Source organism: Botryllus schlosseri, chromosome 9, assembly GCF_051294905.1.
Source record: "Botryllus schlosseri isolate E-star chromosome 9, Bs_hap1, whole genome shotgun sequence".
In the NCBI taxonomy this organism is placed as follows: Eukaryota; Metazoa; Chordata; class Ascidiacea; order Stolidobranchia; family Styelidae; genus Botryllus; species Botryllus schlosseri.
Window position 1 is genome coordinate 26,128,909 of NC_137244.1, and position 17,102 is coordinate 26,146,010.

At 38.4% G+C, this 17,102-nt stretch overlaps 1 protein-coding gene across 6 annotated transcripts in view; it reads left to right on the plus strand.

Annotated features, from left to right (window-relative positions):
* Window positions 1-16,980, plus strand: part of LOC145445774 (uncharacterized) — a 56,186-nt gene extending 39,206 nt beyond the window's left edge. For 3 of the 6 annotated variants that reach the window (XM_080323907.1, XM_080323910.1, XM_080323913.1), the window contains 13 exons: window positions 2,756-2,953; window positions 3,912-4,100; window positions 5,055-5,261; window positions 5,375-5,617; window positions 8,275-8,487; window positions 9,282-9,482; window positions 10,516-10,725; window positions 11,819-11,874; window positions 12,098-12,124; window positions 12,186-12,212; window positions 12,992-13,137; window positions 15,034-15,092; window positions 15,204-16,980. In XM_080323907.1, the coding sequence (XP_080180033.1) occupies window positions 2,756-2,953; window positions 3,912-4,100; window positions 5,055-5,261; window positions 5,375-5,617; window positions 8,275-8,487; window positions 9,282-9,482; window positions 10,516-10,725; window positions 11,819-11,874; window positions 12,098-12,124; window positions 12,186-12,212; window positions 12,992-13,137; window positions 15,034-15,079 (1,763 nt within the window). In that variant the 3' untranslated portion in view covers window positions 15,080-15,092; window positions 15,204-16,980. Of the gene's footprint in view, window positions 1-2,755; window positions 2,954-3,911; window positions 4,101-5,054; window positions 5,262-5,374; window positions 5,618-8,274; window positions 8,488-9,281; window positions 9,483-10,515; window positions 10,726-11,818; window positions 11,875-12,097; window positions 12,125-12,185; window positions 12,213-12,618; window positions 12,741-12,991; window positions 13,138-13,978; window positions 14,061-15,033; window positions 15,093-15,203 lie in introns of all 6 variants that reach the window. The other 3 variants (XM_080323909.1, XM_080323908.1, XM_080323912.1) reach the window with 3 other exon arrangements.
* The last annotated feature ends 122 nt before the right edge of the window (window positions 16,981-17,102 follow it).

The following is a 17,102-nucleotide window of genomic DNA, read 5'->3' on the forward strand; positions in this document are numbered from 1 at the left end:
GATTGACTCGTGACTCGAAGCAAAATTTATGAGTCAATTTCAAGTCATCAAGTAATCGATGTCGACTAGATCGCTGTATTTTGTATATGTTCGGATTGTTGACCGATCACTCAATGATTGTGCATTTTACCGTTTACTTGCGTAGTTTGACATTTCTACGTATGCATGAGAGATAGAGCGCCTTTTTGCGTGTATAATCAACTCTTTATTCGTTCTTCGATTCAGAATAAATGATGACCTCATCTGTATTCAAAACAGTTAGCAAAATGCGATGACCTTGAATCAAGTATCGTACTTTGAAAATTCAACTTAACTCGATTAGTGACTTGACTTGACTTGACTCGAGTCACCTCCAAAAATCGGTTGACTTGACTTGACTCGAGTCAAAATCTGCAATGACTCGAGATGACTCGTGACTCGAAGGTAGTGACTTGATCCCAACACTGCTGGCTACTTGATAAAATTGTTAGGTTACCTAATTTAAGCCTACACACCAAATTTGGTTCAATTCCAACCAGTGGAAGCGGAATTATTGCCGTAAAAAATCTGGATTAGGAATAAAATAGTATTTACTATAATAAATAATTAAGGAATTGGTCACCGTAAATACTATTTTATTCACAATACAAATTTTTGGACGGCCATATCTCCGCTTCCACTGGTTGGAATTGAACCAAATTTGGTGAACATCGTTTCTATACACAAACCTAACACTTTCATGGGGTGCACAGAAAATTTTGAAATATTTTTCAAAATTATTTTATGTAATAAATCGAAACCGTCTTCTCCTGTAGCAATGCGGCTACTGTTTGGAATTGAACCAAATTTTTTGTGTAGGCTTAAATTAGGTAACCTAACAATTTTATCAATAGCCAGTGCGATTTGAGAAAAAAAGTCATTTTTGAAGAGCCCTAATATAGAGATACTTGATTGTTGCGCTGTATGATGCATATTATAAAAATGATTGCCCCGAATCAGTCCACTCTCTGCAGCAGACATTGTCAGGATATTGCACTTGTGTATAGGTCTTGAATTGGCTGCATGAACACTGAACAGTGATACACAATACACATGTATGTATTGCATTGACCTTGGGATATATGTTATAGCATGGTGATTGCAGAACTTGTTGGTGACCAACAGCACGTATGTAACTAGCGTTAGCTGCACGGTATGGAAGCTTAGTGGCAATAAATAGCTTCGGAATGGCGTGACGTTAGTGTCTTTATTGCATCGTGAAGCACCAACCACATCTACATTGCTGCGACTTTGTGAATGAAATAGCGTACATTTGACACGGTCTCGCTGTGGCACTGGAATTCTGAATGTCAGTTGTTTTTTTAAACTGCATTTCTGCTATAGTTCTGATTGAATAATATATCCATATTGAAATATTCCCGAATATTGCGAATTCTGTGCTGGTTGCTGACAATCACCCCTGACGAGTGTCAGCCGAAAATATTCGAATTTCAATACAAATGTATTGTTCGATTCTATATTGAAGTTGTTTACCTCCTAGAAGCTCTGCTATAGTTCTGTGTAATTACAGTTTGATTGTATGCATGCACATCACTAGTAGTGTATAAAACTTGTATATTCTTGAATTTACGTAGATTTGTCACGTAGCACTAGAATTCTTACTGAATTTTTGTCGAGTATACTCTAATACTATGAAAAACACTATCACATTACAGTGGTACTCCAAAGGAAACATTCATCTTCGGTGTAAAACGCGCGTGAGAGTTTAAGGCAAAATGCACTCTATTGTCCAGTCTCTCTTTATAAAAGAAACTTGAACACAGAAACATTTCACTTATTTTGTGTCAGATTTGAACTTGTGCAATAAAATAACCTGGTCACTGCAAAGTGTTCTTTACTATTTTTGATGAATCGAGATTCTTTTCTATCAACACCACAGGAATGTTGCTGCACCAATCTGCACTGTATTGTTGGCATGACTTTTCTAATTCAACGACACACTTGCATGATTCCAATTGCGACGTGGCAAGGGCGCATGTGTCTTTGAAAGCTTATTGCTGTAATTTGGAGTGGTGTTGAATGGATGGATGGCATGCTTCAGAGTTCAGTGTCTTGCTGTGTGTGTTTAATGCTTGTTTATTAGTCTGATACAGGATAGCTTACTAGTAGTTTAATTCATGGTATTATCAGGACTTAATATTCCTCAGTCTACTCTAATTGCTAGAACTATTATTACTTTATTCATTGCTGCCCTATGATTTCAAGTCCCATTAATTTATGATGTTGCTATAGTTCACAACTTGACGCCATGAAGAGAATGGTATTACATAAATGAAATATTATTGAATAATATATTCATATGGAAATATACCCGAATATTTTCGGCTGACACTCGTCAGGGGTACTCGTCTTCAACTAGTAGAGAATTGATAAGAACATTTTTCATCAACAATTGTATCACCAAAACGATGTCACCGGTATCAAAATTTGAGTAATCAAGGCGAGCAGATGGCTCCTGTTGTTGGCTCAAAATTGGTTGGCAGGTTTTTGAAGAAAGTCCGCCAACCCAGTTTGAGTTTTGGTATGCAATGTTCTTTTAAAATCTCTACTAGCTGCTGACGATTACCCCTAACGAGTGTCAGCCGAAAATATTTGCGTTTATTTCAATATAAGTAACGAGTACATTAGTCAATTTTATATTGAAGTTCTGCACCTCCAAGAATCTCATACGATGAAAAATAATATTGCATAGATTCATTGTTTTCTTGTAATTCAGGTTCTGCCGAATGCTTATATGAAGGCAAGCCACGTGCGGAAGATGAAACTTGGACTAATGAAGACTGTGAAGAATGTTTCTGTATCGAAGGAACTGTTACATGTTTGCCCATAACCTGTCCCGAACTTGAGTGCACCCATAAGTACAAGCCTGCGGAATACTGCTGCGAAATATGCTGTCGGTACCAAAACGATGAAGGTAAGAAGTTGCTGACAAAATTTAAACTGCAGTTTGGATATTTATTACAATAATGACATGATAATAGAGCGAGGTTTATTTTCGTCTGCACCACCGAGATGTCTTGACGATGGATATGCGATGCAACGTTTTAGGTAAGGTTATCTAGTGAATGCATGTGTAAAAATTGATTTCTCACACCAGTCCAAGTATGTTTGTTGTGCAACCTGCTTTTTTCCAGATGCGATGCGTCAACTATTTTGAAGGTATTTCATAAACAAAAAAGATTTCAGTAGATAGTGGACTAATAAGAGAAAATAATTCAGTGATACCACATTAGGTCATGAAGTCAGTTGGTCCAATTCCACAGTCATATATAGGCATATATATTGTGAATATAAAATTGTATGTATCATGATGATTCTTCCCTGTAAAGTAGTAATGGCATCATGCCTTACTACTTTACAGGGAAGCATCATAATACATAAAATATATCACTATATATTTGAATGCAGTATGTACATTATATATATATGTATCCTATATCTTCGCTATGGAATCTAGAGTAGCTTATGTCACTTTTACACATATAGGTTGGGTTTGTTAATTACATTACAACCCTTATTTCAGTGTTTTTTTTTTTCTCGATAGGACCTTTTTGGGTTGTCTCTATGTACTTGCCCAACAATCACCGTAATAAAAGAGGACAAATTGTGAAAAAAGAAGATGTTTGGGCATCCTCAAAGGACATTTCGCTCTTCTTGAAAACAGAGGACGTATGGTATCCCTAGAAAAATGGTTCTCAAAATTTCAAAAATGGGCATAAGCTACTTTAATCCCACCAAGACAATGTATACGCTGCTGTCGATCAAACTATACAAAACAAGAAGGATAATTATAGAAAGTAAAATTAGGTGTAAAAACAAAAGATTGATAACAAAATTACCTGTTGAATCTATAACAGCAATTTTGTCTTCAGACTATTTGGGAGAGTTGAGTATCCTGAGTGGGTCATCTGGTGATGGTGCTTACGAAAGCATGCTGCCTGAATACGACGATGGCTATGGCGAAGGGAACGATACCTTAAATCTTATCGACGTGGCACGCTATGACACGTATGGCTGTCCGTTACCAACACTTGGTGAAAATTTATCGAAGGAGATGGAGGGTGAGGAATGATATTTTCATGGTGGCGTATTTCAAATGCTTCTTAGAAGCACAAGAACCAGTGTTACTGTTGCATCTATCATTCAACTTCTAGCCAGAGTCAAACGTGTATAAGGAGAGGCTCTTCACTAGGGATGTTCAAAAATAACTTTTTTTCTTCGGATTCCGGGGATTCACTGATCGGATTATTAGGTCGCCTAAAACATGCTGTACACAAATTTCGTTCGATTTCAACTGGTAGCTGTGAAAGCACAGGAGTTTGAAAATTTTGAATTTAATATTTTCAAATTTTACTGTCAACCCCATGGAATTGTTGAGTTGTCTACAAAACCAATGCAAAACAAATTTGCCGCAATTCCAACCCGTAGAAGCGAAGTTATTTAGTTATTCATTAATATTATGGGATTACCCATCGTCCAGACTATTTTTGCGATCCGAAATCTTCAACTGTAATATCTTTGCTTCCTCTATTTGGAAGTGAGCAGAAATTTGTGAGCATCGTTCTTTTAGACAGCTTAACAATTCATGGGGTTGACAGTAAAATTTGAAATCCGCGGAATCCAGAAAAAAAGTTATTGTTGAACAACCCAACTTCATTTGTGTGCCTTGGAGTCGATTTTTATCATAATACGCCAACTTAGTTTGTCCCAACAGAATGAGTTAGTGTGCCATTTAAAAATGGTAAATTGAGCTGGAAAGCGATCTCTCGCCTTGATTGTTCAAAATTTCATGCCAGCGACATCATATTTGGTGATACGATTGTTGATATACAATTCTCTAGCAGTCGCTAACGAATACCGAAAATATCCGGGCTTATTCCAATAAGAATACATTATTCAATTGTATATTGACGATCTGTACCTCCAGAGCTCTACAAATTAGATTAGAATTAGAATATTGGTATTAAGAATTATCTGATTTTGCGCGTCTGATTTAATCGTATTTTCATTGCCAGTGATCGAGCGCTGCCAACTGATAAAGGACCCAGGCCCGTGCAACAGAAGATATCAGCGATACTATTTCGACATAGTACAACAGCAATGCCGCTTGTTTGTCTATGGAGGATGCGAAGGAAACGCAAATTCCTTTCTGTCTCGAGAGGAATGTCAACAGACCTGTCAACCTGTGGCAGGGAGTGCCCCGGCTGCGCTGCATGATAATCGTGAGTAGTATCTACCTCAGTTTTGTGACAAAATCAGTTCAACTCGGGACTAGTGCTGGACACAATGATTCGAGTACTCGTAGCTTCTATATGGCTCTTCGTGTTTTGAACAGGTTGTACCGACGACCCACAAGTGGTCGGGACCTGCAAGCTGTCTGAGCCTCGTTTTTCGTACGACGCCGGCACCGGCCGTTGTCATAAATTTATTTACCACGGTTGCGCCGAAAGCCGAAATAACTTCTACAGTCCGAGCGAGTGTCAGACAGCTTGCAAAGCAGGCGACCCGGTTTATCACGGATTCGTAATCAGAGGAGGTCTGATCAATGATGAAATCGGCGGCCCAGACAACTTAATCGGTATACCAAGCACTCTAAGCATGAATGCAGTGGCGTTTTCGGTTGCATTTCACTGTTTTTTTCTTTTTTGTTGGCCGTTCTTTCCATTGCCTGCTGCCATTTTTGATTTTGAACTCTGAGAACAGCAATGTACGTGCCCAGAGTTGCCGGCCTGTTTAAAGCAGCCTACAACCAGTCCTATGTGATACATCCATATTCGATTTTCCACTCTCAGAACAGCAGTGTCGGCTCCGAAAGTAACCAAACTGGTTAAAGTAACCTACAACCATTTTCTATTAGAAAAAGACCTAAACGAAATTGAACGAGTCTGCCAAATGAAAATGTCGCATTTCTTCCAAAAGAAAGCCGACACTACAGCCAAACTAAACTTCAGTTCAGCCCAGATTAGTAATAATTTCATCAGTACAAAACACTACAAGATTGCGATACAATGAAAAGAAATCGCATTGTCGAAACGACTTGGATTATTGCTTTTATTTAATCAATTCACTTAAATTTCACGGTAAAATCTCATTGGTATTCTTGAAGGTATTCTCCTTGAATTAATGAAATTATATTTATGACAGTAGTAGGCCTGTTTTGGCTGTTGTTTATTCTTGAATCTGGCGCTAGGATCTGTTAATACTCTTAAAATTAGTTTTACGCAGATAGAACCAAGCAATTTCAACAGCAACCTCTACCTTTTATTCTAATTTACGTCTGGCTGTCACAATCGCAAGCTCTCTCAAATTGCATTGCTTGTTGAGCTGCCATTTGCTTTTGGCATGGGTGTTTTCTTATTCTCAATTATGAATGGTATGCAATGTGCTTGTCATTGCTGTTGTGGCGCCAATCCACTGTTATTGGAATGCTTTGCTCAGTTTGTAACAACAACAAGGCATCTGATATGTACCTGATAGTGTTCAACTTCAACTTCAAGTATGTAATATCGTATCTATGAAGCTACTGCAGCAAAGTCTGTCTTCATGATAAAATGCATCCTGCAATGTTGGTGCAATCGTGGTTTTCATCCAAAGGCTATCTAGTGCCTGTCATTGCATCAAAGGTGCACCGTTATCTCATAAATTCCATATCTAAGCATTTACTGCACTATATCAGTCTGGTCAAATAAACTTGACATTGAGAAGTCGGTTTAATCTGTCTGATAAGCGCCTGTGCTTATCTTCAGAGGCCGAGTCAGAACAAAGGCTAGTTTCACCTTCACACTTTCAATGGCTCATGTTACACCTATCCTTGTACTGTAAAATTGTTGTATTATACTGTGTAGCCAAATAATCCATGTCATTGTAGACTTTATTGAATATATAATCTTGCTTTGTGGAATGTTATTGATTCATTTATACATTTACATTGCTTCAAAACAGTGTATGATCGTGGTCAAATGACAACGAGAAGGTTTTAAAGTGTATCAATCAAGTGGCAACCTCAGCGTCAAATTGCAATGAAATTCTTCAGCAACTAGTTGCTCATTGAAGAGTGATAATTGAAGTGTGGAATATCATTAACTCCAGCCTGACCTTTTAATTATCGTAATCCAAAGCTACTTTTTAATAGTCAATTGAATAATATATTCATATTGAAATACATCCGAATACTTTCTGCTGGCACTCGTTAGCGACTGGTAGAGAGTTGAGAAAAAATTGTGTATATCAACAATCGTATCACCAAATATGATGTCACAGACACAGTAATTTGTATAATCAAGGCAAACGAATGGATCAAGCTTCACTCAATGTTTATAAGAATCCGCCAACCTAATCTGTGCCAACAGAAGGAGTTTGTGTGTCATCTAAAAATAGTATATGGAACTTAAACCAGGGTTGAAAAATGACTCGACGCGAGTCAATTTGTGTCCTAACTCGACTTGTACTCGAGTCATTTTGCATGACTCGGACCAAGTCATATGACTTGAGACTGGGTCTACCAAGACAGGCATTTCACTGTAATTTCGAAGAATAGTTAAGTTATTACACTATTATTTTATCGTCTATCAGTACTGATACTTGAAAATTCTAACTGGAACTGTTAAAAGTGAGGAAAATTAGTATATTATGAACGCGAAGCATCCGATATCACCGAGCAGAATTGTAAAAAGTGGGCTTCACATGACTTTAACTCGGAACGGAACAGTGAACATAATGACTTGGACTCGGACTCGAGTCAAAACACTATGAATCGGACTCGACACTCTACTCCGTGACTTGGACTCGGACTTGACTCGGTGGTGAATTGAAAATGACTCGTCTTGACTCGAGTCAAAACTATAAAAGTGAGATTGACTTGTGAGTCGGATCCTTCTGACTTGGTTACAACCCTGGCTTAAACCATCCGATTGCCTCTATTATTCGAATTTTTATGCTTGTGACGTCATATCTCGTGTTACAACTGTTGGTGTATGATGTTCTTTTAAATTCTCTACTAGTTGCTGATAATTTCCCCTTAATGGGTGAGAGCTGTAAATATTTGCGTTCATTTCAATAGGAATATACTGTTCAATTCAATTGTATATCGCAGTTCTGTACCTCCAAGAGTCTCTTCCGTTATTTTTTAATAATGGGAACATCCTGACATCATTTCTTTTAACTTTCTCGGCATTTCAATGCCATAATTCAATTTGTTAGACTTGTCTCTCCGTGACAGTCATCGTCCATTTTCAGCCGACAGCCCCCATTCGACGGGAACGCAACGTTGCTACGCTCCGAAAGAAATCGGCGATTGCCGAGGCAGTTTTGTGCGGTTTTATTTCGACGCCGCTGAAAATCGGTGCAAATCGTTTGTGTACGGAGGCTGCGGTGGCAACGATAACAAATTCATGACGCCGTGGGAATGCCGTGAATCGTGCGGAGGAAACGATCCGTTATATTTCGCAGGTACTTTAGTTATTGACTTGAGTCACGCGCCAATGCTAGTTTTATCATATCCTGTGGAATGCATATTGGCGTCGGGAATGATACAGAATCTGAATACCCTTTTACACTACAAAACGATGTCGACACGCGATGGATGTTTATTGCGGAAGAGATTAGCTCAACGAGTAGTCGTTATTAGGGCTGGGCACAAGGATTCCAGTACTCGAATCTGTCTCGAGTAATAATTCTAGGATTGGGGTATGTGAGCATGCGACATTATAGCATGCTAAGCTTCGACAAGCGATAATTAAGCATGCGGCACATGAGCAAGTGGGTTAAATTACAGGTTAGGGGTTGGATTCAGGGTTGGGTTACATGGGTTAGGGTTATGGTTAGTTTTGAGGTTATAAAGTCCCATGTCCCATGCTCAACTGTAGCTTTTCATTGTTTCGCATGCTCATATGTTCGGCAACCAACCCTTATATCTGTCATCCCCCAATGCAAATATCAGTCATCTCCCAAGCCTAATATCCTTCATCCCGTAACCCTAGTATCCTAAACCCACACCCCGAAACATGATAAATTTTGACGTTTATATATTTTGGCTTGGTGTTCATGAGAAACATTTATTGGGTACATGGGGAGCAATGGTCTGTTATGGGGCGTATGTCGAAGAGGCGCCGATTTTTGGTTTTGTGACTCAACAAAAATATGGGGCTCTGCGAAGTCTTGTAGATCAGGATAAGTGTTTTGCGTGTTACGATTAAGGACGACTGACAGCAAATATTATACAAATGTAACTACTTTTTTTGCAGACGATTATGTCTGTTCTCTTTCTCCCGAACGTGGCAGCTGCAGAATGTCGTTGCAAAGCTACTATTACGACGAAGATACCGGCCGATGTAAAGTGTTTGCGTGGGGCGGTTGTGATAGTCCGGGCCCGGAGAATCGATTCAAAACGGAAGAAGAATGCTTCTTGACGTGCGGAGAACGGGGCGTCACTGCGAAATCTGCTGGTAAGCTTATTTTAATATATTGTATTTTTTGCTGTAGAACAGTGGTTCCCAACCTGGGGGGCGCGAAGAAGCGGTCAACTGAAAAAAATTTTGCGCTTTGCGCGATTTACCTCTAATTCGCGGTTGGGAACCACTGCTGTAGAGTCATTCATAATTTCGAATGATGGTTTTTTAATGAAACTGTATTTGAATGGTAAGCTACAGGCGTTTGATAGTTATGTTTACCGATCCGAAAATGATATGCTCGTTGCCACTAAGAGTTAATTTATCAATGAGAATTATAGGCTTATTACTAGTTACGTTTTGCAAGGCTGTAAATCTCGATTGGCTGTATCACAGCATAGACAGTAGGACAGACAGACAGATATTTTATCGGTTCGTAAAAAAGAAACATAAGTTTGACGGGAAACCATGATATGACCTGTAAAAGTCTTGCTACTCGTCACCACCAGTGGAGTAACACAGTTTTAATATTGTAACGGTGGATAGTCGGGAAACCATAGGAGATAACAGAGAAGAATAAACACAAAAACAGAAATAACTTACAAAACAGCAATCGTGGCAATATGCTAGTCATAATAATAAGAAATATGTAGCACACAGCTATGCACGTTAGTGAAAATGACATATTTGGAAGTCTTGATTATACACTCCTTCCCATTAAGAGTAAATTTATCAGCAAGAATTATAGTTTCGATACTATTTTATACAGCAGAAGTCTGTAACCTTCGAGTGGTCAAATCGCAAAATACAGAACACGTAGTACAAAGATACATATGTTAGCGGAAATGAAATATCTGTGAAGTCTTGATATCCCACACCATTGACACAAAGTGAAATGAAGTAGGTGTGGTCGAAAGATACCAAATTATCTTTAATGTGTTGTGCGATTGCCATTTTATTGTCTGTGGTAGAATAGAATAACTCAGGTACACGATTTTGCTAAGCCCTAATGATGAGCGAGTGCCTTGTGCATTGTGCACTGCATGTTACGTAGAGTAACAGAGGTCTACCTTTTCAAATATATTATCAGCGTCTCCAGTATGCAGGGAACCACCTCATCCTGGTCCGTGCCGGGCTCATATGTATCGCTTCTTTTACGACTCTGTCACTGAAAAGTGTTCCACATTCGTGTATGGAGGGTGTAACGCGAACGGCAACAATTTCGAAACCCCGGAACTTTGCATGCAGACATGCGGAGGCCAAAGAGTTAATTACACTGTGACAGAATTTGTATCTTCCGGTAAGAACGTAGGTGGTCAGCAACGAAATACTTCTATTTTTTAATCTAAACCATATACCCTAACAGGTTTTGTCTACATGCACTGCTTACTCAAGCGTCATGTTTTAGATCAGTGGTTCTCAACCTTTTTGACCTTAGGAACCGATAGAACTTCAAAACAAATGTTGTAGGCCAGTGAAACTTCAAGAATCAAAATTATTCCTGAATATAATTACAATATATGTAACTCAATGTAATATTAGATACTTAATTTAATGCCGCCTTTTTGATATTAGATATTTGTATGTGGTTCTATTGAAGTCCCTGCAAGGCATAGTCTGGGAAGTCCTGTTGAAGACCAGTAGTGTGATTATGATTTCTCGGTATGGTTTGAAAGAGATTATTCTTTGCTGTTCGCTACGGCTTCTATTATGATGCCAAGTGACGCTTAATGGTACTGTCGTATTTTTAACGAAGTTAAATTAAAAGCTCTGTAGCTTTCACATATAACTTGTCCGAATGAATTGTAGGCTACTATTAAATAGTTAGCAGTTTGTAACGTATGCCCTAGGTAGACCATGAACTCTCTATAAATTACAAATTTGAAGGTTTATATCTCTGATTGATGGAAAAGCTTCAACTTATTGCATTTTGGAATTGAGATATAAAATTCTAATATATTTGTCGGACCAGCAGGGAACTTGGTCCGGACCGGCGGTCGAGAACAACTGTTTTGGACTAGTTCCACTGCTGTTTGAGTATTTTGTAGGCAAAACTACTTGCCGAGTTTTGAAAAGTAGAAAGTCATTCTGGTGTAAGAGCAGCCAAAAATAAAGTACTTTTGCTTTTTTTGGAGTACTCACACATGCTCGAGTAGATATGTTTTTAGACTTGAAAAAATAGAAAGTAGTTTTGGGACGAGTTTGCATCAATTTTATGAGTAAAATTGTCATATACACAGTGTCAAACAACCTTTCTATCACGTTAACCAAACATATGTTGAGTATATGTTAGTCGCGGAGATGCATCTTTTAATTTTGAAAGTGCCCACTACTTGAATTCACGGTGTTACTCACCCTAAATTTGCCTTTACAAATTGCTGGCCTATTTCCAGGTCAATCCAGCTCTGAAGAAGGTCAGCGCGGGCCACCCGGGCTTCCTGGGATTAAGGTGAAATATTTTGAGTTTTTGTTGATATGTTTTGGGCAAAAAATATCCTCCCTGTACAATTGAATGATATATTCATATTGAAATAAACCTGATATCTTCAGCTGACACCCGTTGAAGCGTACATTAGTCAACAACTAGTAGAGGTTTCAAAAGAACTTTATGCGTCAACCCTCATTTTGTTGATTGTCTTTGTTTAATTTTCACTTTACTGTTTGTTTCATAGGGAGACAGAGGACCAGCAGGACCACCGGTACGTAGATATTTACTACTCTGCTGCGTATCGATTGATTTACAAAACTTACTTCTTATAGGGACCTAAAGGCGATTCTGCAAGTCTGGTGAGATCAATTAGACAACTTTAATTTTCTTGACGCCAACTCGCTGATGGAGTTTTAAATTAAGCTGCTATTATGATACAGATCAGCGATTCCCATCCTTTTATACACGATGGCCCCGTTTGCATTTTGAAAAATCAATGCCCCCCTATTTTTCAACCTCTGAAAAATAGAGAAATGTTATTTTAGTTAACGAAATTGGTATATTATTTCATTCTCCCCACGAAAAAGGCTGATGGGATAACCCTGATTGGGAACTGCTGAAATATAGTAAAGATTTTGATCTATAGCGATATGACCTTACATCAAGCCTTGTGGTTATCATTGTGCAACTCCATCATACTCTTCGATTGGAATTTCTCTCAAATATCCGACATTCAGTCAATCGCTTCTCTCTCTCTCTGACTAGAGCAATGCTCTCGGTAATATGGAACGCAGAGTAAGACGTTTTGAGGAGAAAGTCGAAGAATACAAGGATAGAATCCAAATAATTGAGGACGTGCAGAAAAAATTGGGATACAGTTCAAAGGAGTAGGTCTTTGGTTTGGCGATGATGTCACAACGCTTGATGCAAGATCACAATGCCGCATATTTGTCACAAGCCATGGTATTCTGTTGCACAAAAACCAAGAAGCACTCCGATTAATGATGAGTACTCGAATCTAAATCGAGTATCAATTCTAATGATTCGATTTGAATTGAGTAGTGAGAAATGATATGCTCCTTGGTACTAAGAGTTAATTTACCATGGAAAGTCTATTAAAAATTTCTATATGATGTAGGGTTTTGCCAAAACTACTGCAAAAATGCTAAACAAAAGAATGAGCGAATTTCTTGAAAAACTCTCTGAAGTCGACAAAGAGTTACTTCATGCAGAATCCGTACAATTCAATCTGAACGCAAAACCAAACGAAAAAAGGAGCAGATTGTAAGTGCCAGACAGAGACACATTGCATCTGCACCTGCACATTTACACGAACCACATAACATGTATGTATATGCTGACTTGAAGTTGACTCGGAATCGGAAAAGTAGCATGACTGGACTTGACTCGAGTCAGTTTGAAAATTTGCGCGACTGGACTCGTGACTTGAGTCAACATTTGCCTTGGCTCGAAGTGACTTGTGACTCGACATAACCTGAAAATATTCGCTGACTTGGAATTGACTCGAAAGCCGAAATTCTGACATGAGTCACTTTGAGAATTCGCGCGACTCAACTAGCGACTTGACTTGAGTCAAAATTTACATTGAGTCAAAGTGACTTGTGACTCGACATAACCTGGAAATATTTGCCGACTTGATATTGATCCGACAGTGGAAATTATGACGTAACTTGACTCGATTCAAGGCAAAAACATATCGTCAATTTTCGCAACGTCACAACATAGCAGTAGGGAATCAGAGAACTATAATCTGCGACAGCTAGACTGGAAATGTTATCTATTTCTTATAGATTCAGCCTTTCTAGTATATTTCATGTCTAAACATAGCAATGGCTGTGAAGATGTTCTAATAATGGTCTGGAGTTCGAGAAATGTCATACTTTTTGAACGTCGACTGAATATTTCGGTGAACTTGATAGTTATCGGTTCAAAAATCCGACACCAGTTGTCGGTTGGGTTATAATGTAGATAGTTTGGATAACAGAATTATCAACAGCATCGTGAATAGTCGCAATTGGGACATTTTCAAATCTCACCTGCTTGACACAGATCCTCATTTTTAACTGTACTTTCTCCACAATTGCATGTTCCGCATGACACGCAGGATGCTTATATGGAAGAAATTCGAAATCTCAAATCTCAAGTTGCGGAATTAGCGGCCATGGTCTTATCTCATGTTGCGGCTTGTGAGTGAGAGTTACTTGTGTATTTCTATATGTTTGGTTTGATAATTCATGTTCTTCTTCAACAATGCTTGCGGACATTGCGTTTGGTATGGGAATGGGAAAGATGTTATTGGTTGCTGTATGCATCAAAGTAGTCTTCGTTGGTTCTCTACTAGTAGTGAATTATTGCAGTAAATGTCTATTCAGTTGCAAGTGGAAGTAGCGATTTGCAAGTGACTGACCTAGTTTTGGTTAAAAAACTGAAATATGTTAAGTAAAAGTAGGCTAATTAGTGAAAGCATAATCCGCTACAGTTGTCACCGTTGTAGTGGTGGAAGTAGTGGTTTCCAAATGGGTGTAATCATAAGAATTCTAGGCAGGGTTGTAATGACTTGAGTCATTTTCTCAAGTGCGTAAAATGACTCGACACGGGTTGATTTGTGTATTGACTCGAGTTGTATTCGAGTCATTGTACATGACTCTACCCAAGTCATATGACTCGAGACTAGGGCGGCCGAGACAGACATTTCATTGTAACCTTCAAGAATAGTATAGTCACCACACGATTGGTATTTCGTCTGTTGGTCCTGATACTTGGAAAATATGGCCAGAAACTGATTGGACTGAGGAAAATTACGATATTATGAATGCTAGCCATTCCATATCGCTAGAGCGGAGTTGAAAAAAGTGGGTTGAACTGGATTGAGCTCAAAACTGAACAGGGAACACAATGACTTGGACTCGACTCGAGTCAAAACTATAAAATTGAGATTGACTTGTGACTCGAAACCTTGTGACTTGGTTACAACCCTGATTCTAGGCCTAGTTTTGCCGAAATAAAAACTGAAAACTGTTAATAAGAAGTCCTCTCAAAACTTACTTGGGTACTTCAAAAAGGAGAAGTAGTCTGAAATTATTGTAAGTAGAAGTACTTCGTTACTGACTAGCCCAGAAATTAAACACTTGTTGAGTTCTTGTTTTTCTTCTTCTTCAGATCCAACGTCAGAAGGGGCAGGGGGCTTGGGACTTGGGAATGGTGATGATCCACCCAACGTGAGTAATAATTGATCAATTCTCGCCAGGTTTGGATCAACTGATCCGCGAGTCTACGGCAATAATGCTGTGTTTCACTTGTAGAAAACTGTGATCAATTTTTATTTTCAGTATTTCGGCGACGGAGATATTGAGGACATTGAAAATCGATAAAAAAAAGTTATTGCCGAAATCACGCACGCTTCGTCACCAGTAAGCAACTGCCACACTGCCTGTCCGTTTGTCCGTAACGAAGGACCGACTAGGACATTTGTTTAGGAGCAATTTACTTATATAATATACGTGTTTCAATGACCCTTTTCAAGTGTCGATAAATAGTATCCAGCGGCCTACATATTTCAGATTTAATCTTCTTAGGAGCGTGATTTTTTATTCCTTTTTCAACCTAGCACCTTCGCAAAGTGCTTTTGACTCTGTCATAGTTCATATTTTTTTACAATACGTTTTATCAGCATACAATTTTTATCAACGCATTGTCGTAACTATTTCATTGTTGGGAACTTGAAAATTCGAAAAGCATCCTTTGTCGCTAATCTAGTGACGTTTGTAGTTTGAGCATAGTCAGTATTATGTATGATGTTTCTGCATTACACACTTGAAACATGTCTTACTATCGTTCGAATAATAATCAGGGCTGGCTATTAGCTGTGTATTTATTAGGGTTGGTGTGAACCCGGAACGAGCAAATGTCATAATATATTTTATGGAAACAAACCTGAATATTTTCGCCTGAAACTGGTCAGATACTAGTCGCGGGTTCAAAAGAGCTTCGTACATCAGCAATCTATCACAAAGGGTCCACTATTCATATGTAAATTTCTTTTGAGTTCTCTATTAGTTGCTGACGCGTGTCAGCCGAAAATATTGGATTTTTTGCGTGATATTTCAGTATATAATATATATAATCAGTATAACGTTTGGCGACATAAGGTTTCTGTAAAATTTCCTTTCTCGCCTTGGATCTGGTGACTTCTAGGAAATTAACAATCAAGGAATTTTGAACGAAAATGTCAAGATATCTATAAAACTATGATGTTTCAAGTGTTCCCAGTGTAGAACCGACTAAGAAAGCGAATATCTAAATTTTCAAGGTTCGCACCAACCCTAGTATTTATATTCTCAAATTGAACAGGTCCCTATGGCATTAAGAGGTGTGTGAAACACACTTCATACGTCTGAGACATGTCGTATGAAGGAAGGACAAATTCACACCATTTTCAACACTCTAATCGTGTACCTTACAGCTATATTTATATTAAAATTCGGAGTTGTTCGCAAAGACTGAATTTTTGCCATACCCAAGAGGTGATATCTTCTTAATCGACAATTTTTTATTGCTTGTTTCGAATTGTGATTGGTCCGATAAATTGGATAACTAGATAATTTTAGTTGTCAAATTACATCAATCAGAGTAAATCCCCCGGTAATCTAATCTAATTTGTGAAATGTTTCTGTGCTCTCACTCCAATTCTAAAATGAGCCAAGTTTGGCATACAGACATTTGCCATTCCCGCGCTTGTGAGTTATGAACTGAATTGATATTTGTTGTAATTCTCTATAATTTGGGAGAGCTAAAATTTTTTTTAGTTGCCCTACTGCAGTCAAAAAAACTGATCCCTCGGCCCACTATCACCCTGACAGGCATGATTTTCAACTTATTCACATCAGAACAAGTCGCACAAATATCACTCGCACGTTACAAATCAAAGGACCACCGCTTCAGTAACGTTGTTTCAATACTTTTTAAAACCTTGTTCGTTTTGTTACAGAATATAACATTGCCAAATTCTTTTGCATGCGACCGCGTTCTGCAAAATATCGTTCTTTATTATGTACTTTTGCCCTGAAAAGTAAACAAATTAAACCGATGCACTATTCATCATCGAAATGCGTGGTCTCAATTGTGAAAAAGAGTAGATTCAGAGTTGTAGCCAAGTCGCAAGGCAATATTATTCCTATATAGGAACGTCAATAACAAGGCAGATGGAGTTTTGGCCTGAGTCATTTTCA